Below are 25,574 nucleotides of genomic sequence, written 5' to 3'. Positions count from 1 at the left end.
AGATTGTGGAGAACACAGCAAGCAGCAATAACAAAGGGGACATTGGTTTGGCTGAGGTCTGAGCGAGTCAGTAATGTGTGCCAGCGCACCTTTAAACGGCCAAATGCACATTCTACCACCATTCTGCACTTGCTCAGCCTGTAGTTGAACAGATCCTGACCACTGTCCAGGCTGCCTGTGTATGGCTTCATGAGCCATGGCATCAAGGGGTAGGCTGGGTCCCCCAGGATAACGACAGGCATTTCAACATCCCCAACTGTTATTTTCTGGTCTGGGAAGTAATTCCCTTGCTGCAGCCGTTTAAACAGAGTAGTGCTTCTGAAGACGCGAGCGTCATGAACCCTCCCTGGCCATCCCACGTGGATGTTGGTGAAACGTCCCTTGTGATCCACCAGTGCTTGCAGCACCATTGAAAAGTACCCCTTCCAGTTTACGTACTGGGTGCCCTGGTGCTCCGGTGCCAAGATAGGGATATGTGTTCCATCTATCGCCCCCCACCCACAGTTAGGGAATCCCAGTGCAGCAAAGCTATCCACTATGGCCTGCACATTTCCCAGAGTCACAACCTTTCGTAGCAGCAGATTAGTGATTGCTTTGGCTACTTGCATCACAGCAGCTCCCCCAGTAGATTTTCCAATTCCAAATTGATTCCCGACTGACTGGTAGCTGTCTGGCGTTGCAAGCTTCCACAGGGCTATCGCCACTCACTTCTCTACTGTGAGGGCTGCTCTCATCTTGGTATTATGGCGTTTCAGGGCAGGGGCAAGCAAGTCACAAAGTTCCATGAAAGTGCCCTTACGCATGCGAAAGTTTCGCAGCCACTGGGAATCGTCCCAAACCTGCAACACAATGCGGTCCCACCAGTCAGTGCTTGTTTCCCGGGCCCAAAATCGGCATTCAATGGATAGAATCTGCCCCATTACCATCAGGATCTCCAAAGCGCAGGGGCCCGTGCTTTGAGAGAATTCTGTGTCCACGTCCTCATCACTGTCATCGCCGCGCTGCCGTATCCGCCTCCTCCTCGCCTCGGTTTGAAGGTCCTGGTTCACCATATACTGCACGAGAGTGCGCGAGGTGTTTAAAACATCCACAATTGCAGTATTGAGCTGAGCAGGGTCCATGCTTGCTGTGTTATGGCGTCTGCACAGTTCACCCAGGAAAAAAGGCGCGAAACGGTTGTCTGCTGCTTTCAGGGAGGGAGGGGTAAGGCTGTACCCAGAACCACCCGCGGCAATGATTTTTTCCCCATCAACCACTGGGATCTCAACCCAGAATTGCAAGGGGCGGGTGAGGCTGCGGGAACTATGGGATAGCTACGGAATAGCTACCCACAGTGCAACGCTCCAGAAATCGACGCTAGCCTCGGACCGTGGACGCACACCACTGAATTAATGTGCTTAGTGTGGCCGCGTGCACTCGATTTTATACAATCTGTTTTACTAAACCGGTTTCTGTAAATTCGGAATAATCCCATAGTGTAGACGTACCCCATTCCTATAGATTATACTGCCTTAATGAGCAGAGGCCTTGGAGTCAGATAGGTCCTGTCTCTGCCACTGATTCACCTTGTGGCCCTGATCAAGTCACTTCATCTTTCTGTCTCACTTTCCCAATCTATAAAATGTGGATAATAATATTCTCCCCACCCCTAGTGGCCAGAGATGTTCTGGTGTTAATTAGTTAATGTCTGGACCATGTTTTCAACATATGAAATACTATAAAAAATGCAAAATACTTTGAAAAATCAACCCAAGGCCTCAAGTTGGGGTGCAATCACTAATAGCCCAAAAGTTATGGAGCTTTTTGTAAATTTTAACCTTAATCTATCTGTACTTTACTCAGTTGGCCATTTATAAAATGGGAATAATAGACCTCTGCTATCTCAGCTGGAAATTGTGAAGGTAAATTCATTAATGTTTGTGAGGCTCAAATACCCTGGTGATGAGTGCCACAGGCAAGCCCACAAAGCAATTAATAATTCCATATGCACTGCAGGGCTTGGAAGCTGTGCAGTAAATAAGGCCTTACACATTGCATAAAGGCAGGGTAAAAAGAAACATTGAAAACTGCCTCATTCACTTTCTGAGCCCCATCCATCCTGTGCACTGAATGAGGCAGAGTGTGCTCGTGTAATCAAAGACTGTATTATAATGCCTACACATGGGAAGTTAAGTAAGGCTGCATAAACATTCTTCATTCTGGCATTTCCTAACTTTCAAGTGTTTCTCTTATCAACCTAAATAACTTTCTTTCACGTAGATTTTTTGATATGTGATAGCATATAAAAACAGACAAGCAACTACCAAGTTTGGTACCTTTTAATATTTCACTTGTCACTTTCTACAGCCCTTTGTCTGTCTTGACTATTTAGCATATAAGTACCCGGGCAGTGGGGGCCCAAACAGTGAGTAGGGCCTATAGGTGCTAATTGAATACTATTAATTATTATTCTTATGTCCTTACTTCAAGCATGAGGATGGGGGAAAGGAAGCTTATTTCATTAATAAGTGTGAGCTGCTCAAATGCTACAGTGATTAGTGCCTCTGAAAAGCCTATAAGTATTTTAATACTAGACATTTATGTAGTTATGCATGTTAAGAAATGAGTAAGCAAATTTTAATCTGATGCTTCAGGACATAAACTGATCACCGCTGTGCTCAGGAGGAAGGTCGCACCATTACAGAATTGGCCAGGCACATTGTGAGGGACTTTTATTGATCATTTGAGATTTCAAGCATAGGCCACTGGATTTCATGGACAATGGGTCTGATCTGGCATTGCAAATCACTTATTACTCTTTTATTTTTAAATTACACTTGGCATATTCCAATGTTTCATGTAGCTGCTGGGAGGAGCCATTACGTTGACAAGTGACTTCGTGCAACATCCCACTTTTAGATTGATTTAACAGGCAGAAGGGAAAATCCATCTACTAATCTTGTCCTGTTAAGACCTGAAGTTGTCTCTGAGATAAATATGTCTGCACTGATACTCTAGAGTCCTTCACTTGGGGGACTTTCTCTGTGTTCCAGTGATAACAAACCTTGCTGGAAGACACTCAACCACATAGATAAAGCCCAGGAATAACACCACATCAAGCACTGTGATAGATTTCAAGGATGTTCCCCAACAAAGCAGCAATGCATCATACTGATAACCCAGGACACCTGTGGGGACAGCTCTGAAGTGGCCCCCTTGTCTCTCCCATCTCCTGGGCTGGCATGGAGCAGTGGTGGCAGCATGTGCAGGCTCTGGGAGAGAGAATAAAAACAGCAGTTTAAAAAAAATATATACATTGGTAACTTTGCTATAAAATACCCATCACAGAATTCCACAAGGGGTGAGAGCTACCGTTGTCACAATGTCCTCAGGCCAGAGATCTGGAAGGGTTTCAGAAGCTATTTTTCACAAACTGGATTAGTTCCCACCCCAAAACCCAAGCCCCTTTTTCTGCCTCCTGCACACTTGCTTTGTGTCTTTATTTGCTGGGAGTTTCTTTGGTGTAAATTCAAGCAAAGCCATATTTACTGATGATCTCAAACCTGGAAGTGTTGTAAACACATCAGGAGGGCAGAACTGAGCTGCAATGCATATGGAAAGGCAGCACAAAGGGTGCTACCGGCTGTACGGAAATTCAGCCCTAATTAATGTAAAAATCTGTACCCAGGAAGAGGAAATAAGCAGCTGAGATATAGCTGTATCCTTCACATTACAGTGCATAATTTTTCATCCTTAACCCTCTTCTAATATCAACTGCTGTGAGGTGGTGGCTACAGCTGAGGTGGGAGATGGGGAAGGAGAGATTGGGAGGGGAGGTGTCCACAAGAGGCTCTCTACTATAAGGCAGTGAATTGCAGGATGAAAAAGTTGAAGAACTGTGATAAAGAAATAATGGTTCCTAACATGAATATGTAACAGAGACATGTTCCTATTGTTGTCCTTTTGCTGAACAGCAAATCTGGGGGCCTTGCAGGTCAGTTTTCCTTAGGAAGAGAAACTGGTGATTTTTTTCTACCATATTTATTTATAAACCCTGTTTCCTTAATGAGAGTTTGTAACAAACTGCATGCAGGCGCACAGCTGGTGTCGACAGGAAGGTGGTGGCTTCCTCAGCCATGGGATGCTTTTCTGTGAAAGAGGATTGCTGGGCAGAATGGGCTACATCTGATGAAGAAGGGTCATAGAGTCAGAGTTCAAGGCCAGAAGGGCCCACCAGATCAGCTAATCTAAGATCTTCTATATCAAAGGCCACCAACACCACACAGTATTCCAGCAGCAGGTGCACCCTTGTACTTTGTACTGTTAAATTTCATCCCATTTCTGTTGCTTCAGTCCTCAAGGACATTTAGTTCTTCCTGTATAAGATTCCAATCTACCCCTGTACTGGCGATGCCTCCCCACTTTGTATCATCAGCAAATTTCATTAGCACACTTCTACTTTGTGCCAAGGTCAGTACTGAAAACATGAAATAAGATCGATCCCAAGACTGATCTTTAAGGAAATCTCCTAGTAGCTTCCCTCAATCTTAGTGACAAAAGCCCACAGGGAAATAAAAATGGTGCCCTCAACAAAGGGCTGGGGGGAGGGGGGGGGCATGGGAAATAGCAATCAGGTCATTAGCGAGACAAGTGGGAAAATAATGGGACAACCTGCTAAACACCTTAGATGTTTATACACTAATGCAAGGAACATGGACAATAAACAGGAAGAACTGGAAGTCTTGGCACACAAACCTTTCTTTCCCCATCTCCCACCTTCCCTGTAGCCACCAGAGTGTTCTGTGCAGGTCTCACATTCAAGTAGTGAGCCTTACAAAGTCTCTGAGGTGTGATGGATAATAGGACTACAAGTAAATATTGTGTCCTAAACAGTTTTAATATTTTTCTCTGATTAAATCAAATTTTCAGTTTTCCTCCAAGAAAAAATATGTTTGCTTTCTTTGGAAATCCTGGGATGAATTTATGAAGAGGGCCCACAGAGCACTAATGAGTTTGATCATTAGCTATAGGATATTAAGCTGTTTTTTCTTAATAAACTCATCATGTCACCCAGAAAGAAAACTTTTGCACCAGCCTCTGATGGGAATATATAGTTTCAAGGTTTTGAACTATAACAGCTGAGCAGAAAATCACAGATAACTTTTTTAAAGATTTGTTGTCATAAGGGAGGAATTTCCAAGGACTTGCCATTGAAACACTTGCAAAAATTGTCTTATCATGTGCGTAAACTTGCAAATCCTCTTTATTCCTTGGGCCCAATGACATTTTTGATTTGCTGTTTATATCTGAAAGCCTGGGGATGGGGGGAGTGGGGAGGGTTTAAAATAGAAATGATGGTTCCAGAGCTATACACCAAATCCTTGGCTAGTGACTAAGCACTATTCATTAACACTGTGTAAAAAGGGGAAGGACGTTTAGGAATTATTTATGCTAAGGGTTAAATAAGAGTTTTTTAAGTGCCTGCTCCAACTCTCTTTGGGCCAGAGAGAGAGAGAGACGGACTCTATAGTCTAGTGGTTACAGCACCCACTTTCATAAATGCAGAACAGCTTCACCAGGAGAGCCCTATCACTAGGGCCCTACCAGATTCACAGCCATGAAAAATGTATCATGGATCATGAAATCTGGTCTCCCACTGTGAAATCTGCTCTTTTGTGTGCTTTTACCCTACACTGTACAGATTTCAGGGGGGAGACCAGCATGTCTTAAATTGGGGTGGTCCTGACCCAAAAGGGAGTTGCAGGGGGGTTGTAAGGTTATTTTAGGGAGGGATCATGGTATTGCCACCCTTACTTCTGCGCTGCCTTCAGAGCTGGGCAGTTGGACAGCAGTGGCTGTTGGTAATACCATACCATGCCGTCCTTACTTCTGCACTGCTGCTTGCAACAGTTCTGCCTTCAGACCTGGGCTCCTGGCCTGCAGCTGCCACTCTCCAGCTGCCCAGCTCTGAAGGCAGCGCCGCAATGCATAAGGAAAGGTAGCAGTACCGCAACCTCCTCTAACAATAACCTTGCGACTCCCTCATGACTCCTTTTTGGGTCAGGACCCCTACAATTACAGCACTGTGACATTTCAGATTTAAATAGCTGAAATCATGAAATTTATGATTTTTAAAAACCTATGACCATGAAATCGACCATGAATTTGGTAGAATCAAAGAATATCAGGGTAGGAAGGGACTTCAGGAGGCCATCTAGACCAACCCCCTGCTCAAAGCAGGACCAATCCCCAACTAAATCATCCCAGCCAGGGCTTTGTCTAGCCAGGCCTTAAAAACCTCTAAGGAAGGAGATTCCTCCACCTCCCTAGGTAACCCATTCCAGAGTTTCACCACCCTCCTAGTGAAGAAGTTTTTCCTAATATCCAAAAAGAGCCCTACCTATCACAGAATACCCTATAGTCAGGTGGTGAGGTGTGGTGGGGGATGTGAATTCAAGTCATATTTGAGCCTCAGTCTCCTATAGGTGTCCATTAACCACTGGGCTATAGGGGAGCACCACTGCTGCCTTTGTTTTTTGTGAGGAAGGGATGACCTGGGTTAGGCACTTAACTCCGGAAGAGGATTCACATCTGTGACTCCCAGGTGACGACAGGCATCTCCCTCTGGCTCACAGTTAGGTGCCTAACTCCCATTGAGAGCTGAAACTTAGGCATTTTCTATTGGCGAGCTTCAACAGCTTCCCACCTAACATGCTGGCTTTTGTGGCTCCCATTCTTAGGCACCTGACTCTCTGCATGCATTTTATAGGAAGCCTGGGCACCTAAATCAGGGTGGTGGAGTCTACACACAGAGTAGTAGGGTGCTTAAAGTTAGGCTCACCGTTGAAATGCCTAAGTTCCCTTTGTGGACCAAGCCCATTGGAGGTTGCGACAGTCCTACTAGGGCTTTCTAACAATAAGAATTTTTTAGTTGGCAGCACACGCTTCTAGGCAACTAATTCAGAGGGTTTGTCAGAGTGAGCATTTCTCTATTTGGGTGAACAAGTCCACAAGCTTGTTGCACAGCTAGCAGCGTTTATTGACTTTCCTTGGGAAGAGATTTGAATCCGTAGATACTTTTCTTCCCTTGCCATGGAGGAATCTTTTTTTTTAAAACTTATTTGGCATTGAAAGAATCCTCTGTCGGCCCACTCAGGAGGTGCAAAGCACCCCAAACTTGCACTGAAGTCCCACTCCTCTCGCATATTTTGTTGTGTTCTTAGGGTTGAGAGCTCACAGAGTTCATAGGTGCTGAGAGGTAAAGTGATGCCACCAGACCTTCTGGGACCTTTCTTTAAGAAGGGGAATGGTCCCGCTATTGTGAGGAACTTTCCTGGCTTATCCACTACCCCGGTTAAATGGGCTAGCGAAAGGATCTGAGTCCTCGCTCCCACTTCCTTTACCCAGACACCTTCCTGACCTCGAGGGCTCCCCTTCCACTCTCCTGTGTGGCGGAGTCCTCATAACCCCAGCAAGGCTGGGCCCAGGATTCCTGAGGGGCTCGGCCCCCAACCTTGTTGTAGTCACTTGGGGCAGGGGCTAAGGGGTCCCTACTCCAGGGTGCTCTCTCTGCACTGGGCACTTCCCTGACCCACTGATCATTTCATACAGTTCAAAGCAAATACAATTTATTAAACAGTAATCGATTTAAAAAAAACAAGGAAAGAATGGAAAAGGTTAAAGGAAAACCCGTCATCCCGCTCTGTGGCAGGGGACATCACAATCAGCTATCTCTGGAACGTAAGGGAAGTTCACAGTCTGCACAGTCTGTTGCTCACAAGTCCTGAGCCTCCTTCTCAGGCCCTGGATGTGCTGCAGGGATGCTGAGGGTCGGACACTTGCTTTGGCAGTGGCCACATGCTCTCAGGCTCCAGGACCCAGCATTGTCCCCGCCCCGTAGGGGTTACGATCCCCCTCCAAGTCTGGCCTGCAAGACCTCTTGGCTGGGGGCATCTCCCTGCGCTGGTTCCTCTGCCCAGGATCCCCCTCACTCTCCCCCGCTGCTCACCGCACCTGGCTCTGGACTGCTTCGAGCCTCCAGCGCCAGCCTCAGCACTGCTGCTGCTCTGCCTCCAGCTCCCTGGGCTGCATCTCTGGCCCCTCTGGCTCTGGTTGCTGCAGCTCTCCTCTCAGGACAGGTCTGTTCCGTGGGCTGCTTCTGTGGCTCTGCTCCCAGCACAGGTCTGCTTCCTGAGCTGCTCCTCTGGTTCTCTCTGGCAGCATGGCCCTGCTCCCCAGCTCAGCTCAGGCTTCGGCTCTCTCCTGGCTAGGCCCCCCTCTGTTCCAGGCATTCCAGATCACAGGGAGGACAAGACCTCCCTGGCCTCTTGATTCCCTCATTAGCTTGCCCGCCCAGTCAGTCAGGCTGACCTGGAGGGTCACTGGCCTCTCCCCATTGCTGGGAAGTCCATGGCTGCCTGAAATACATGAGCTTATAGATGACTTAAAAGAGAACGTATATGCCTTTAAGTATCTAGACCCTATCTTTAAGAGTGTCCATAGCTGTAACTCCTCTGCTCCCTGCCCCCAACTCTCCAGACCTCCAACAACTCTGGGAGCACCAAGTTGTCTCTGCCTCCCACAATGACACAGGCTATTATGGAAGAACAGCAGGGCGCACTGGGAATTGCGATTCTGCCTCTGCAAGGAGAGTGCATCCTGTCTCCTCGTTGATCAGCTAGAGCTGTGCACAGATGGGCCATTCACTCCTACCACGGTGGCTGTTGGGTTAGGAGAAAAGGCAGGCCCTGAGGCACGAGCACCCACTCTCTAACAACAAGGGAAGGACGAGAAGCATAAGCCAAACAGGCTGAAATCTCTGAAACAAAACTCACAGTTTGGCCCTTTCCATGGGTTAAGGTAGTGGGAAAGGGTCCGAGCTCCAGCACCCAGGCACAGGTTGCAACAGAAATGTTCACAGGGGGCTTTTATTTCTGTCCCAGAATGACTAGGCACAAAGGATTACATATAAACGGGCATTCAGAAGTCAATTACTTCAAGGATGTTCTCCAAACCGATGAGGAGTGGGTACGGGGGAGTCTTTGTGTCATCATTAATCCAAGGCAAGTGAGGAGGGAGGGAGGGAGGGAAAGGGAGATAAGTGTAGTGCCAGATGTGCAGTACATAAATACCGGCCGCTCTTTAGTTCCTGCCTCCTGAACCCTAGGAAGTTAGAACCAGGGCCAGAGAGAGAAGACTGAGAGGTTTATTTATTATATACATTGATTTTAATAGTTAACTTATTCCAATTTGTGAATTTCCTCATCTTATATATAATATCTAATTAGTAAGTGCTTAGTGATTTGCTGTGAAAAAAATGTATCGGTGAAGTTAATTGACAGGTTAATGAAGTTGTTGAGTTAGGGTTGGTGTCTGAAACTGGGTTGTTTTTTCCGCTGGAATCCCTTTCTGGTGTTATCACTGATTTCACTGGGCTCCTTGAAGCTGATGCTGTGTCTTTTTCTTCCCAGTCAGGAAGAGGAGCTGCCTTTCCTGGGTCTGGAGCTGGTTGGTTTGCAGCTAGGGAGCAATCAGGTGCCATGTCTTTAGCTGGGGTGAGCTGTCTGGTGACAGGAGCAGGGGGATTTCTTGGCCAGAGAATTGTCCGCTTACTGCTGGAGGAAGAGAAGGAGCTGGCTGAGATCCGAACCCTGGACAAAACCTTTAGCTATGAGGCACGCAGGAATTTTACAAGTAAGTGATTATTGTTAGGACAGGGGATTGGAGGGGGATTCTTAAGATACACTCTCAAGTAGAACCTCTTGGAAGGTTTTCCCCTTTTATAGATTTGCAGATCTGGGACTGATTTACCTCAAGCATACTGTGTTTCATTTGCATCTCCAGTAAAGATAAGAAAATTTGGCACAAAAATCAGAGGTGTTAAAATAAAATGGCAGTAGCTTCACTGGTGACTCTTGGGGCCTCTACATAGTACAGAAGATTATTTATTAGTGTGTTGCAATTAATTGGATGGCACCCACCTAGTTTTCATTACTTTGATGCCCACAGGGCAAAATCATTACAAAATTCCTCACCATTGATTAGTGCAAGTGAAGCCAAGAATCAGTTTTCATTTGTGGGCACTGTAGGTCTGGGCTGAAAAGAAGAGAGCCCAGCCCTGGCATATGAGGGAGTGCTGCATGTCAGGATCGTGGGACATTGGCAGAGTAGTGTGCGGGGGAGGTCTCCAAGACTGGAACAGTGGGGGATTCTGCAAGTCAAGAATGGGATATGCTGACTGAGCTATTAATTTTTATTATAATAGGGCCCAGCAGCCCTAACCAAGACTGCGGCCCCATTGTGGCAGACAGTATTCAGATAACCTATAGTAGGAGACAGTGCCTGTCCCTAAGAGTTTGCAGTCTAACTAAACAAGACAGAGAAAGGGTGAGAGAAATAGAGTATTATTATCCCTAGCTGGGAAACTGAGGCACAGCGATTAAGTGACTTGTCCAAGGTCACACAGGACGTCTATGGCACAGCAGGGAACCAATATTTTTTAAAATGTCTAAATGACGTAGGAGCTTGAGTCCCATTATCAAAAATGACTTAGGAGCTTACATCCCTTTGACTTGTAATGAGCCTTAGGCTTCTAAGTCACTTAGGCACATTTAAAAATGTTACCCTCAGTCCAGTGCCTTACCCACCAGATCATCCTTCTCTGCAGCCGTTTTCTTTACGGAATCATCCTGTACAACTGGATAAAAAAATAATAATGCTTCTACAGCATTTTAAATCAATTTATAGACTTCTACAGCAGGGATATAATTCTCTATTCATTTGCACAGGGTTTTAGGATAGTTTTTTTAGAGAACTCTGCTGGTTGGTTTCACCCCTATTAAATTCTATGCCAGGTTCCAATAAGGGTTGGCCAATGTCCCCCACAGCTCAGGTAATGTATCTCACACTTTGGCAGCAGCCTGTACTATTCTAGTCTCAAGACAGTTCAGACAATGCTGCAAAACCTGCACTCACAAGTGGGCCCAATGTCATGGGCCCCCCACTAACATGTGCTGTTTACTGTTCCTGTAACAGTGTAGCATGAGGTGGAGCATGAGCGTCTTTGTGCTAACTCAGAGCTCTGTGGGGATAAGTTAGCCCCCTTAGGAACCAGAGACACCTTCTGTGTAATGAAACCCTGACTGGCCACAACAAAGGTCTTTTTTCTCCTTCTATTTAACAGGAAAGCTCCATCCACTATTCCCTAAAACTATCCCCCACCCAGATCTGTGCACCTTCTCTCTCACACTCTGGGTATTTCTACACTGCAGTCAAACAGCTGCATTTGGCCCATGTCAGCTGACTCTGGCTTCCAGGGCTTGGGCTGCAGGGCTATACAATTGCAATATAGATGTCCAGGTTTGGGCTGGAGCCCAGGCTCTGGGACTCCAAGCCAGGATGTCTACACTGCAATTATACCTGCAGCCCAAGCACTGCAAGCCAGAGTCAGCTGACACAGGCCAGCCGCAGCTGTTTCATTGCAGTGCAGACATACCCTTTAAGATCTGCCCTCCCTCCACTGCCAAAGCAAGTGACACATTGGCTCTTGGGACTTGCAAATGGGAAGGGGTCAAAATGAGTGGCACCACAAATATACTTGAACTATCTCTGAATGACACTCTCCCTCCAAACCCAGATAATTAACGTTGAGCCGCCACTACCATCCCCGTCTCTGTATCTGTAAATGCACGTCTAGTGACTATGCTTCAGTGATCTCTCTCAGGAGTAAGTGAAACAATTTGAGCCAGTACCCTTATCACAGTCAGTCCCTGACGTACGGATTCCTGTTCCAGATGTAGTGTTGCTGCAAGACCATTGGGCTTGATTCCTCTCACCGACATCCATCCGTTATATCCCAATGTAACTCCATTGGCTTCAGGAGCGTTATTCCTGATTTACACTGGAATGAGAAGTTCTGGGCCATTATAGTCTTATGCACGTACTTATTTCTGGATTTCTTTCAGGCAGCACTGACACAGGCGTGCAGAGCACACTGACGCGTTCATTTCATGAGTTCTTTTAATCTGAATGTCCTTGAAAAACAGGGCATGAAGACATGTGCATTTAACAGGTCTTAGCTTTGTATTTGTTTAGGTCAGGGACAGGGACATTCACATTTTGCCTAATCCAGGGCTTCTTGCTGGGCCCCATTCAACTTGTATAAACTAGAGGAGACTGCTGGTTCCTTCATCCTTAGTATGAAGGTGTGCACTGTGGAAGAGTCAGGTCTAGCATGCAATGGGGCCAGGATTATCCACTCCAAAAAAAGTATTGTGAGTGGAGCCCTGTAGTTTCTGTCATTTAAATCTCCTTATTAAGAACGAATAAGTTAATAGGCCATATTGAAGAACCCAGGTCGTGGGCTCCACCCTGAAATTTATCTATACCACTGCCAAGTTTCCCAGTAGTACTCTGGTCTAGTTTATTTGCCCAATATTATATTGCAAGCTTCTTGAAACGTTAGAAATATTGTTAGGTGCTCAATTTCTTTCAAGGAGCATTCTTGATCATTTTAAAGCAGCAGCTTTCATGCCTACCGCAGCAGCTATCACTTACAGAGATTTGTATTTGCCCAGTATTTAAGCATGATGCCTAGTGCCAGATGTTCCAAACATGGACAACTAACTCAGCAGCATTCCCCATTGGGAAGGGTAGTAGGAGATTGGCATATTGTTGTGTATTATTGTTGTTACTGAAGAAAACTGGTTTAGGAGATTCCACTACAGAAAATCTCAATATAGCAGCTGCCGTATTAAATCCAACATTAATGTAGAGCTGCAATTAGATTTGTTTGCCCTTGTAGCTGCACTAACAAGAGACATGCACGGTACTCCTAGGACTTCACAGTAGTATAGCTGATCTGGGACCCATAGAGCACATACATATAAATGGCTCAGCTTCCCAATAATAAATCAGGTCAAGATGTGACAAATCATTTAATTAAATTAAAATAAGATGTGGTTTCACTATTTTTGCTGTGGATGCCTGAGCTACATTCTTTTAATCAGCCATCTATTTATCTAGGAATTGATACAGTCTGCCTGACTGTACCATCTAACTCACAATAACTCAGCAGTAGTTAGGAGCTATTTGAAGGAAGATCGACAATAAAACATATTAGGTAAATTTTCAGAAATGCCCAAGTCACTTAGAAGTCTAAGTTCTACTGACTTTAAGTGTTTGCATGTGTTTTAAACAATATGTAGAAGATAGAGACAAATAGTTTTGGGCAGCTAATATGACTGAATTGGTAAGGCAGATGCTGCTTGCCGTAGCACTTATAGTTTATTAGAATAACCATAAATTCCCAAGCACAGACTGACAAGCAACAGGCAGTACCCTTGTTTACAGCTCAGGTGACACAAAGTGTGAGTCATGTAGCAAAACGTCTGCACAGTAGTATAGCTATCTTAGAACAGATACAGCCAAGGATTGTATATGCTTGTTGTTCAACAGAATGTACCACAATGAAACGGATGGGTCAAATTTCTGCCCCCTCCCCCAACCCCAAGACACACATGCTTTTCTGGTAGCTGGTTGAAGACCAGACACATAAAAGTCATTTGTTCTTTGTCTCTGACATCCATCTTTGTAATTACCTCCCCTTAGCATTAATACTCCCTCCTCATTGCTCTCCTCATCCTCTCCAGGGCCTAATTTCCCTCTCAAACCAATGTACATCAGGAATAACTCAGGTGTGAGTCACTGAACTCAATGCGGGTAAAGCTGATGTAAATGAGAAGTGAATCTGGCCCATGTTGTACTCATGAAGCAATTTCCATTGATTTCAGTGGAACAGGACATGGCCTACAGTGAGCACATTTTAGCCCCACTTCCCAGTATACCTTTGGACTAGGACTCCATTATGCTAGGTACTGTACAAACACATGGATTCTACACTGACTGGATTTTTCTGATGATAAGTCTAATGTTAGTAGACGTTAGAACAAGCCCAGTGACTGCATATTTACAGAATATTCACAGGTGTCTGAGTGGGCCCATTTTGCATACACACAAGTAGAAAACTGGTTTAAGGGGTTTTGAAAATGTAAGTAGGTAATAATGTGAGCTATAAAATGAATGAGTATGAGAGAGAATGTATCAGTCACCAGATATGTGGCACTGTTTTTAGATTGTCAAGTATCAGAGGGGTAGCCATGTTAGTCTGGATCTGTAAAAGCAGCAAAGAGTCTTGCGGCACCTTATAGACTAACAGACGTTTTGGAGCATGAGCTTTCGTGGGTGAATACTCACTTCGTTGGATGCATGTCACAGTGCCACATATCTGGTGACTGATACATTCTCTGTCATACTCAGTCATTTTATAGCTCACATTATTACCTACTTACATTTTCATGCATCCGACGAAGTGGGTATTCACCCACGAAAGCTCATGCTCCAAAACGTCTGTTAGTCTATAAGGTGCCACAAGACTCTTTGCTGTTTTTAGATTAAGACTTAGGTCTTCTTATCACTTCATAAACCAGCAGTCAGGTCAGAAAGACTATGTGAAGAAAAATATATGTATATATAAAAACAAATGGAAGAAAGGGGAAGTTGATAGTAATGAACAGAAATCAGAAGTTAGGAATAGTAGAAAATTGATAAGAGAAGCAAAAGAACAGACCACAAAATCTATGGCCAGCAGCGTTAAGGACAATAACAAGGAATTTTTAAAGTATATTAGGAAGAAAAAGAATCCTGCCAGTGGTACTAGTCCATTATTAGATGGAAATGGTAGAATTATCAATAATAATACAGAAAAGGCAGATGTTCTCAATAAATATTTATGTTCTGTACTTGGGGAAATATAGATGATATAGTCTCATCACATGGAGATGATAGCACTCTTTCCATTCCACTAATATTTCTGGAGGATGTTAAGCAGTAGCTACAAAGGTTAGACATGTTTAAATCAGGAGCTCCAGATAACTGGCCTCCATGAGTTTTAAAAAAGCTGGCTGCATGTTGATTTTCAGTAAGTCCTGGGGCATTGGAGAAGTTTCAGAAGAATGGAAAAAAGCAAATGTTGTGCCAGTTTTTAAAAAGGGTAAAAGGGATATCAGAGCTGTCAGCCTGGTATCAATCCTGGGCAATATAATGGAGAATCTGATATGGGACTCTATTAATAACAAACTAAAGGAGGGTAATATAATTAATGCAAATCAACATGGATTGATGGAAAATAGATCCAGTCAAATTGATGCAATATCTTTTTTTGATGAGAATGAAAGTTTGGTTGATAAAGGTAATAGTGTTGGTGTAATATATGTAGACTTCTGCACCGCACAACATTTAAATTAAAAAACTAGAACAATATAAAACCAATAAGAACACATTGAATGGATTAGAACTGGCTAACTGATTGGTCTCAAAAGTGTGTTTCCTGTGGGGTCCTGAAGGGCTCAGGTCTTGACCCTGTGCTATTTAACATCTTCCATGACCTAGAAGAAAACAAAAAAATCACACTGATAATGTTTGCAGATGACACAAAAATTGGGGGAGTGGTAAATAATGAAGAGGACAGGTTATTGATTCAGAGTGATCTGGATTATTTGGTATACAGGGTGCATGCAAAATTATGTGTTTTAATATGGCTAAATGTAAATGTATACATCTAGGAACAAAGAATCTAGGCCATACTTACAGGATGGAGGGAATCAGTGACTCTGAAAAAGATTCTGCTAGATAATCAGCTGAACATGAGCGCCCAGTGTGATGCTCCATCCAAAAGAGCTAATGTGATCCAGAAATGCGTAAATGGAAATCTGGAGTTGGGGGTTAAAAGGTTATTTTATTTTTGTATTTGGCATTTATGTGACACTGATGGAATGCTGTGTCCAGTTCGGGTGTCTACAGTTCAAAGATGTTGATAAACTGGAGAGGGTTCAGAGAAGTGCCAAGAGAATGATTAAACGAGTAGAAACATGCCTTATAGGAGCAGACTCAAGGAGCTGAATCTATTTAGTTTAACAAAGAGAGGGATAAGGGGTGACTTGATCACTTTTTATATGTACCTGCATGGGGAATGAATATTTAATAATGGACTCTTCAATCTAGCAGAGAAAGGTACAACAGGATCAAATGACTGGGCAACAAAAATGATTAGGGGTATGGAACAGCTTCCATATGAGGAGCAATTAATAAGACTGGAACTTTTCAGCTTGGAAAAGAAATGAGTAAGGGGGGATATGATTGAGGTCTATAAAATCATGACTGGTGTGGAGAAAGTAGATAAGGAAGTGTTATTTACTTCTTCTCATAATACAAGAACTAGGGGTCACCAAATAAAATTAATAGGCAGCAGGTTTAAAATGAACAAAAGGAAGTATTTCTTCACACAACGCACAGTCAAAAGGTGGAACGCTTTGCCAACAGATGTTGTGAAGGCCAAGACTATAACAGGGTTCAAAAAGGAACTAGATAAATTCATGGAGGATGGGTCCATCAATAGCTATTAGCCGGGGTGGGCAGGAAGTGTGACCCTAGCCTCTGTTTGCCAGAAGCTGGGAATGAGCAACAGGGAATGGATCACTTGATGATTACCTGTTCTGTTCATTACCTCTGGGGCACCTGGCATTGGCCACTGTCAGAAAATAGGATACTGGGCTAGATGGACCTTTGGTCTGACCCAGTATAGTGGTTTTTATGTTCTTAAGTTGAAGCTAGACAAATTCAGACTGGGAATAAAGTGACCATTTTAAACAATAAATGTAAATTAACCATTGGAACAATTTTCCAAGGGTTGTGCTGGATTCTCCATCACTGACAATTTTTTAATTAAGATTGGATGTTTTTTCTAAAAGCTCTGCTCTAGGAATTATTTTGTAGAAGTTCTGTATTATACAGGAGGTCAGACTAGATCAGGGGTCTCAAACGCAAATGACCACGAGGGCCACATGAGGACTAGTACATTGGCCCGAGGGCTGCATCACTGATACCCCCCTTCCCAATACCTCTGGCCCTGCCCCTACTCCACCCCTTCCATGAGGCCCTGCCCCTTCCCTCCCCTTCCCCACCCCTATTCCAACCCCTTTCCTCAAATCCCCGGCCCTGCCTCGCCTCTTCTCTGCTTCCTCCTGAGCATGCGGCTCCCCGCTCCTCCTCATCCCTCCTGGAAAGCGCTAAGCACCACCAAACAGCTGTTTGGCAGCGGGAAGCGCCTGGAGGTAGGCAGAACAGCTGGGAAGCAGCGTGCTGGAAGGGGCAGGTGAGGGAGTTTGGTGGCCGCAGGAAATAACTCGGGCGGGCAGGGAGATTGGCAGGCCGCAGCAAATAATTCTGCAGGCTGCAGCCACGTATTTGAGGCCCCTGGACTAGATGAACACAAAGATCCCTTCTGACCTCAGAATTTATGACTAGGTTAGTCTCCTGAGGATTGTAATACTTTGGCCTAATTCCAGTTGTTGGGTTTAGTATGGGGGATTGGGTGGTGTTGGTGACCTTTGATATATAAAGGAGGTCAGATTAGATGATCACAATGGTCCCTTGTGGCTTTCGAATCTATGAAAAAGATGCAATAAAATAGTTTTTTTTTAAATTAATAAAAGTTCATTACTGTCATATTAAATCAGCAATGGGATACCCACAGAGAAAACTTCTTAAAAGCTCTTTGTATTCAAAGCACTATACATATATTAGCCTTTCATCCTTAAAAATCTGGGGTGGTAGCCTGGCTCGAATGAAGTCAGTGGTTAAACTCTAGGATTTCACCCCTGGATTTCAATTGTGGCTCAGGCTGTAAGTGAAATAAACTGGGGTTGGGTGGGGATGACTATAAGACAGGGGTTGGCACCACCATGTTGCATGACAGACACTTGACAAAATTACCATACTTAGTGCCGGATGTTGGGGCACAGCAGAACTTGGGAGCAATGTATGACCTAGGGCTGGATTTGTAGAGGTACTGCAGGTCAGGACTGAGATGAAGCCAAACCAGTTCTAGGACAGCAGGTTTGCTGCAGGTCAGGCTTGAGGTACATTAGCAGATGTGTGGGTGGAGCCCAGGCCTGGAAAAGCAGCGGTCTGGCAAGTCAGGATGAGGTGTATCAAGAGAGCAGAGTCTAGAGCCTAACACTGGACTAGCAGGAGGTGCTGCAGATTAAAACTGTAGTGCTTTATGAAAGCTGAGACTGCAGTCCAGCCCTGGAGTAGCACGGAGTTCAGGATTTACAGGCCTCAAAAAGATATGTGAGAACTGCATTGGAAGAGCTGTGGGAGTAGGGCTGGAAGAACAAGGAGGTTTATTGGACAGGATTTGTGTGCATCTGCAGAGCTGTGTGTGCATCTCACAACTGGAGGGATGCTGCCAGTCATCTTTAAGGGAAACGCCTACTTTCATGAGTAGCAAAGCACCACACATATCAACCTATGTACTGCACAGTGTGCACGAAAAAGAGATTTGTAGCCCTGCTGTAGGCAGTTTTCTGGGACTTGCTGGCACTGAAAGATGTTTGTCTTTTTTTTTTTTAAAAAAAGGACCAGGTTGTATGTTTGCTCCAAACACATTCCAGAAATTAACAAATATAAGAATTATATAAAACTGTAACTAGAGCTTAAAAGAATATAGCCAGTGGGAAAAGGCCATATAGTTTGCCTGCCCCCATAATATCCCTCAGCCCAAGCAGTTAGTGCTCTACAACTGCAACCATAAGATCAGCATAAGCATTTCTCTTGGCTGGGCGCCTCACCACTCCCTTTATTATGCTTCTTTGACATGCCAAGGAAGGCCTCTTTCTTTGTTTCATGTTGCTCTTGCAGATTTCAAGAGTCAGACTGTGGTGAAGATCCTGGAAGGGGACATCCGGGATGCTATGTTCTTGAACAGCGCCTGCCAGGGTGTCTCCCTTGTCATCCATACAGCATCCATCATTGACACCTTGGGCCTTGTAGAGAAGCAGCTGCTCTGGGAAGTCAATGTAACGGGTGAGCAGAGTGGATTTCCTTTATTGTTTTAAGCCGTGAGTCTATAGCAATGACCATCATCGGCCTAGGGAAGGACACGGTTGTCGTGACCGAGCACCTGATTCACAGGGTTGCCCTGCTGTGCCTTGTGCAGTCATTTATCCTTGACCAAAGTGTGTGTAAAACTTTGCTGGGCTGATTGTGTAACATTGTGCACCTACTTTGCAGCAGTGGAAAGATGCAGGACAATGCAAAGTCAGGCCCTGAGACTAGAATGAGGGACTTCAGGGAGAGAAGACACCTGTTAATTCCTATCTTCTGTCACACATTTCCCTGCCCCCCAAGGTGCAGTGCAAAATTATTCCCTACACCAACAGTAGTTTGGCTTTGGGCATAGATTGTCATAGTCTTGTTCTGACTGGGCCTTTTCAGTACCCACACACATCATCAAAAGGAGGAGAATCCCCATGCCCACCACATTAACTGGCTGAAAAATGCACAGAAAGGTATTTTTAATATCACTTCCTTCCACAGCCCCCCTTCCAGCACCTATTCCCCTTCTCCTCCATGGCTGCAGAGATTTGGCTGTGTTTAAAGTATTACGGTTTTATATGCAATTGCCCTCATCTCCTATAACCACCTCCTGGGACAATCCCAGGCCTGTGCTTCCCCTTTCCTTTCCCCCTCTCTTCACCCTTGTCCTTCCCTCTGCCTTTTTTCCTGCAATCAAACCTCAAAGGCAGGTGGGGTTCTAGGTCCTCCCAGACGCTCACTGTTAAAATTCCTCATCAAACTGAAGGGTTTAAGTGATTTCACTGTCAGTGATGGCATCCCCCTTCCCAGATCCTCCTAAACCATCTGTGCCATCATCTGTCTCTGGGCCTCTTTCAAATAGTGCTGAAAAGCAAATATTGTCCTGCTGAAATGCTCCAGGTTTCATCAAATGTCTGGGAATTTCAATACATTTCCCAAGAAAAGGAGACCCCGCTACCCTCCTCTCTCACACCAGATCATTATCCCCACTTGAAGTTATGCTTTGAGCCCTGCACTGTGCTCCCCCAGTACTCAGTGGATCCCTAGAGCTGTGTCACTCAAAACTAGTTGATCTGCCCCGTTCTGCCATCCCCTGCCTTGGCTGAGAGAGCGTTTTTGTTTAAATGACTATACTTCCCGGTCCTTCGTGCCTCGCAACAGCAGGCATGGACCTGGGACATAGGGCTTCTCACAGGCAAATGGAAACATATTTGTGGGAATCCCTTGTTTGGATATTGGCCACCCATCATTGTTCAGATTAAAATTACTGCTTTTCCCTGTAGCCAGGCGTGTTAGAACATAGCAAGCGCCGCTCCATGGCCACTCACTAGGACTGCTGTGAGGGGGCTCCAGAGATACAAAGGTTTGGATTCCCCTCACAGCAGTCTGATGGCTGGCATGAAGGGAGCACCCAGCTGGATCTATGACACTTAGCTTCATTGGAGGCAGCTGGGGTTACATTTCAGTTATAGTTCACGGTGGGAAAGAAGAGGAGGAAGGGAAGGGAAATTGTGGGAAAGAAGGAGGGAAAGGGAGAGAGGCAAGTGGCAGTCTGAATCTGCTTCTGTTACCCATGAGTTCAGCAGCCAGCACCTTTAATTCTATCTGTTCAGTAGAAAGTGTGAATTGAAAGTGCCCACAAATTTCAGCAGAGAAGGCAGCTGGCCAGGCTCCTGGTGGAAGGGGACAAGGAGAATTTGGGAACCAACCTTAGGGAAAAAGCATCTATGGATGGTGCATATATATATATATATACACTAAATAAATATATATACACCTCTACCTCAATATAACACGAATTCGAATATAACCCGGTAAAGCAGCGCTCCAGGGGGGGCGGGGCTGCACACTCCAGCGGATCAAAGCAAGTTCGATATAACATGGTTTCACCTACAACGTGGTAAGATTTTTTGGCTCCCGAGGACAGCATTATATCGGGGTAGAGGTGTACTAACTTAGAAAGGGTATTTATAATTCTTCCCTCACTATTTTCTCTTCCACTACATATTATTTTTTCACAGCAAAATACATTACATAAAATCCTATGAAAGCCAAATTTGTTAACGGTTATAACAACAGGAGAGAGGCTGGGGAGCTGGAGCTGAGTATGCCCAATCCCTTCCTTTAGGCAGGAGGGTGTTAGGCAGTGGCAGAATTTTGAAAAGTCTTTGCACATTTATAAAACAACCTCAAAGTCCCTCTAAACAGCAAGTGTCTCTACAAGGTTCTTACTACAGCTAGAAACTAAAAACTAAGGCTGAATGGAAAGTGTTTAGTAGAATTACCTGTAGAGAGCACCTGATAGCCTAGCAATCCTGCTCCTAGGCCTCAAAACCAGAGAGAAAGACAGGTGCAGAGAGCACCAAGGAAACCCAAAACACACTTGCCAGTGTGCAGTAAGTACTGAAGTCCCCCTCAGGCTCCACCCGAGAACACTAGCTCATTAGTGCTCTGCTGCCTTGTGGCCATCCCAGCACCCAGCTACATACATGATGCCCCTCAGGATGAACCTTGTGTTTCTGCTTGATAATTAACCTCATCTAATAAAGGTACATGTCAAGCACACATAGGCAGTGACACTTACAAGCGCCAGACCGCAGACATTGATCAAGCTCCAATTCTGATTCACTCATGTTGTTAAAGAATTTTTCTGTTTAAATGATCAAGTCAGGATCCATACTGGGAGGATAAAGGCCTGGCCTCCTGCACAGGATCCACAGGGGCTGGAGCTGAGGCCTCCAGCTTATTCTGTGGAGATGCAGGGTGTGAGAGGGAACGCTGCCTCTCTCAACCTCCCCTCCAATTGAATTATCTGGGAGGAGCCCTCATGGCCTTTTCCTCCATCAAAGCTCCCTCTCATGAGTTTTGCTGCAGGGAGCAGCTGACCCCAAGCAAGGACCTTGGGATTTGGCCCAATACCATCAAGCGTTTGCATTTCCCTCAGTGACCTCATCCACTTCATGGAGAGCTCATTGCAAAGCTCCTAGGGGACTTTATAAAAATTAAATGCAATGAAGAGTGAGACATTGGATCTGAGAATTCAAACCCCTAAGAGTCGGGAAAGGGAGAAGTTAAGTTGAGAGCAACCTAAACCAGTGGTTCTCAAACTAGGGCTGCCACTTGTTCAGGGAAAGCCCCTGGTGGGCCGGGCAGGTTCGGCCGATCACGGCTCCCACTGGCCGCGGTTCGCTGCTCCAGGCCAATGGGGGCTACAGGCAGCAATGCGTGCCGAGGCGGGCCGAGGGACGTGCTGGCCACCCTTCCTTCAGCCCCCATTGGCCTGGAGCAGTGAACCGCGGCCAGTGGGAGCCGCGATCGGCCGAACCTGCAGACAGGGCAGGTAAACAAACCGGCCCGGCCCACCAGGGGCTTTCCCTGAACAAGCGGTGGTCCTAGTTTTGAGAACCACTGACATAAACCAGGCTTTCTCTGCCACACAATCACATACAACTTATCAGTGGTCCAGCTAGTTTTTGTTTGGTGGGTTTTGTTAGTTTGTCCATGCCCTTATTCCATCCTGACTCAGGTAAAATTTTCTCTCAAATCAATGGGACTACTCATGTAAGTAAATAACACTTATGTGAGTAGGAATTTACAGCACTGGTCCATTAAATAAATATACACTACATGACATACGAGCAAATTAACATTGCTGTGAGTACCTGAACTTTTGTATTTCCACAATATTTTATTTTAAATCCACATTCTTAATACAATTTTCTATGCATTTAAATATATCGGGGTCAGAGCTGTATTGAACAGATCCTACTTCTGAAGATCTCCCCCTCCCCCCAAATTTTGTACCTCGCTAGTTTTTCATTACTTTTAAAAAAATTTCACTGGCATGGAAAGCTAATTAAGAACTTTCCCTAAAACCCTGTATTGCTTGTCATCTAGACATACTGACTTATGTGAATTCAATTTTTGTAACTATTTTATTCTTGGCTGCATAACAAGTGGGTTTTTTTAAAACAAGGTCTTCATTACTTCCTAGCTGTTCAAACATCTTTTCTTTATTTTTCTTGTTAAAGACTGAAGGAGTTCAGTATGTCAGTCAGGTTAAAGTCAATAATTCCTCCCACTTCACTTCTTATTATTAAACAAATCTAAATTTTTCACCAGTATTTCTTTTTCCTTTGATAAAACTACAAAAGCCTTTTTTATTCCCCATAGTCCCTTTGGCAATATTAACCCGTTCTGTATTTTGCTTGCTTTGTCTTTTCCACTAACAAACTGAATAGTCTTGCTTGGACATTTCCCTCCTTTATTTCTAGCTATTATTAATTTAACACTCAGATCTTTGATTTCTGAAGCCATGTTGGGAATTTATTGTTTATTTAATTTTGTCTGTTTTGTTGTGCTTGGAAGACAAAGTTGAGCATGCAGCCTTTGGTGTATGCATTATAATAGCATTTAATTTGAAAAATAATGTGATTGTGCATTTAAAAAACACTTATATTCCATAAAGAAAGCTATGGTAAAGACAGCATCAAGGTTCTAAAGAGAAAAGCAACAGTCAGGAAATGCCAAAGTGAAGGATGCACTCTGCTCCCTGTACATTATAATATAGTCTTTGATTACATGATTATATACATTATCTTTGCAGCATCCTACTTGATTCAAGGCCTGATCCAAAGCTGATTGAAGTCAATGGAAAGGTTACCACTGAATAAAGCTGATTTTGGATCAAGCCCTCAGGCTGCAGTTTAAACAAAGCATTTTAAACACATTTCGCAAAGCACTTAAGCACATGTTTCTGTCTCAAGGAGGGACTGTAACACTGGGGCCTCAGTACACAGGATGGATGGTGCATAATAAATGAGGTGGTGTTTTAAAGATCCCTGCCTCAACTGTGTAAATTTGAAGTTAATGAAATTACTTTGAGTTTACACTAGTATAAGTGAAAGCAAAATGTAACCCCTCAGTGCACAGCCTAGACAGTATACAGACCAAACCAAAAACCAGTAGTAGTTTGATTAAAGAGCATGTATATGCTTTATCCTTGTATAACTCAAACAACTGAGTTGACCCCCTCTTCCCAACTAAAAAATAAATAAATCCAAAAATATTCAGTTTGGTTGAACCTACCACCTAATTCAAAACAGGATTCCTGTCAGCCTCCAGAGTAGGGAACTGATAGTTTCAGGGGGAGCTGTGGACAGCTGTTTCAAGAGATGCTATTTCAAGCTAATAACCATACCTTCCCCTGGTTGGGGAGGACTAAATCTGAATCTCCATCAGCAGGGATCACTCTGGCTGCAAGCAAACTAGGTAGCGGCCTAGGGCGGCAGATTGCTGAGCAAATCCATTTTGGGGGCTTGTCCACACAGGGCTGCAGATTGGTCTACTGGGGTGTGAATGGCAAAGCGCTCTAACATGCAGCACTCTCACTGCCCCATGTGGACCCTGCTGGCATGAACTAAAAAGTACCTAGTTCACATTGATGTAATCCTCTTTCAAGCAGGATTACAGTAACACACACTAGCTACCTTTCTTTTAGTTCATGCCAGCAGGGTCTACACAGGGCAGTCAGAGTGCTCTGCTCCTCCCACCCCCACCCCCGCAGAGTGGTCTGCGGTGCCAGGTAGTCAAGTGGGTAGGCTATTTTGAGTATGGCGGCAGATCGTCTTGAGCGGCCTCTGTCCATCAGGCAGTCCAGTTATCTACTGCTTTACTAACATGTTCCTCTTTTCAAGGTACCCAGCTACTGCTGGATGCCTGTGTCCACAGTAATGTCCAGCACTTCATCTACACCAGTACCATAGAAGTGACAGGCCCAAACTGCAGAGGGGACCCCATCTGCAATGGGGATGAAGATACAGCCTACGAGAGCACATCAGGATTTCCTTATGCCCAGAGTAAGAGACTGGCAGAGACATCTGTGCTGAAGGCAAATGGCCAGGCGCTGAAGGATGGTGGCATCTTCCTGACATGTGCCTTGAGGTCCATGTACATCTTTGGAGAAGAATCCCCGTTTCTCCAGAATCACCTGGATAAAAGCCTCTTGAATAAAAATGTCTACCTGCGGATTTCTAGGAAGGAGGCTCTGGTGAATCCTGTATATGTGGGAAACATTGCATGGGCTCACATCCAGGCGGCTAAAGCCCTGAGGAACCCGGAAAAAGCCAAGCATGTCCAAGGGCACTTCTACTACATCTCTGATGACACTCCTCACATGAGCTATGCTGACCTAAATTATGAGCTGACCAAGGAGCTGGGGTTTGGGATTGAGCCCCACCCGCCCATGCCGCTGATGATGCTGTACTACTTTGCGCTACTGCTGGAGATTGTGAGCTTCCTGCTTAGGCCCTTTGTCAAATACATCCCCTCCACCAACCGTCACCTTGTGATCTTGCTGAACACGCAGTTCACATTCTCCTACGGGAAGGCATGGCGGGATTTTGGCTACGTGCCCCGCTACAAATGGAAAGAGGCCAAGCAGCGCACCAACCAGTGGATTGCCTCAGTGATTCCGCAAAGGAGGGAGTACCTGAAAAACAAGGCTGCCTAAACCGGAGAGAAGCTGAAGCATGGCATGACGAGCAGGCCCATGAGCCACAGGTGAGCTGGAGGAATTGCAGTAAAAAGACAACAAAGCATTGAAATGTGAAATCTGTGTAATGAAAAATTGGAATGAATAAAGAATATGAAACTCTTCA

At 44.9% G+C, this 25,574-nt stretch overlaps 1 protein-coding gene and 1 long non-coding RNA gene across 4 annotated transcripts; one reads left to right on the top strand and one right to left on the bottom strand.

Moving 5' to 3' along the window:
* Nucleotides 1-1,370: 1,370 nt before the first annotated feature.
* Nucleotides 1,371-9,218, bottom strand: LOC123358504. The gene is made up of 3 exons (XR_006575739.1): nt 8,814-9,218; nt 7,993-8,396; nt 1,371-3,251 (listed from the first exon to the last, which is right to left on the bottom strand). It is a non-coding gene; the product is annotated as an uncharacterized LOC123358504 (long non-coding RNA).
* Nucleotides 8,966-25,574, top strand: LOC123358430 (3 beta-hydroxysteroid dehydrogenase/Delta 5-->4-isomerase-like). Of its 3 annotated transcripts, none has more exons than XM_045000936.1 (4): nt 8,966-9,041; nt 9,454-9,672; nt 18,739-18,903; nt 24,612-25,574. In XM_045000936.1, the coding sequence occupies exons 1-4, from the start codon at nt 8,981-8,983 to the stop codon at nt 25,424-25,426; spliced, it is 1,260 nt and encodes a 419-aa protein (XP_044856871.1). In that variant the 5' UTR covers nt 8,966-8,980; the 3' UTR covers nt 25,427-25,574. The 3 variants fall into 3 exon arrangements, with proteins under 3 accessions (XP_044856871.1, XP_044856872.1, XP_044856873.1); XM_045000937.1 differs by lacking the exon at nt 8,966-9,041 and adding an exon at nt 9,054-9,182 and having other exon boundaries at nt 9,450-9,672; XM_045000938.1 differs by lacking the exon at nt 8,966-9,041 and adding an exon at nt 9,078-9,182.

This window comes from Mauremys mutica, chromosome 1 (genome assembly GCF_020497125.1).
Source record: "Mauremys mutica isolate MM-2020 ecotype Southern chromosome 1, ASM2049712v1, whole genome shotgun sequence".
In the NCBI taxonomy this organism is placed as follows: domain Eukaryota; kingdom Metazoa; phylum Chordata; order Testudines; family Geoemydidae; genus Mauremys; species Mauremys mutica.
Note: the sequence above shows the minus strand (reverse complement) of the source record. Positions and strands in the feature narration are given on the sequence as shown.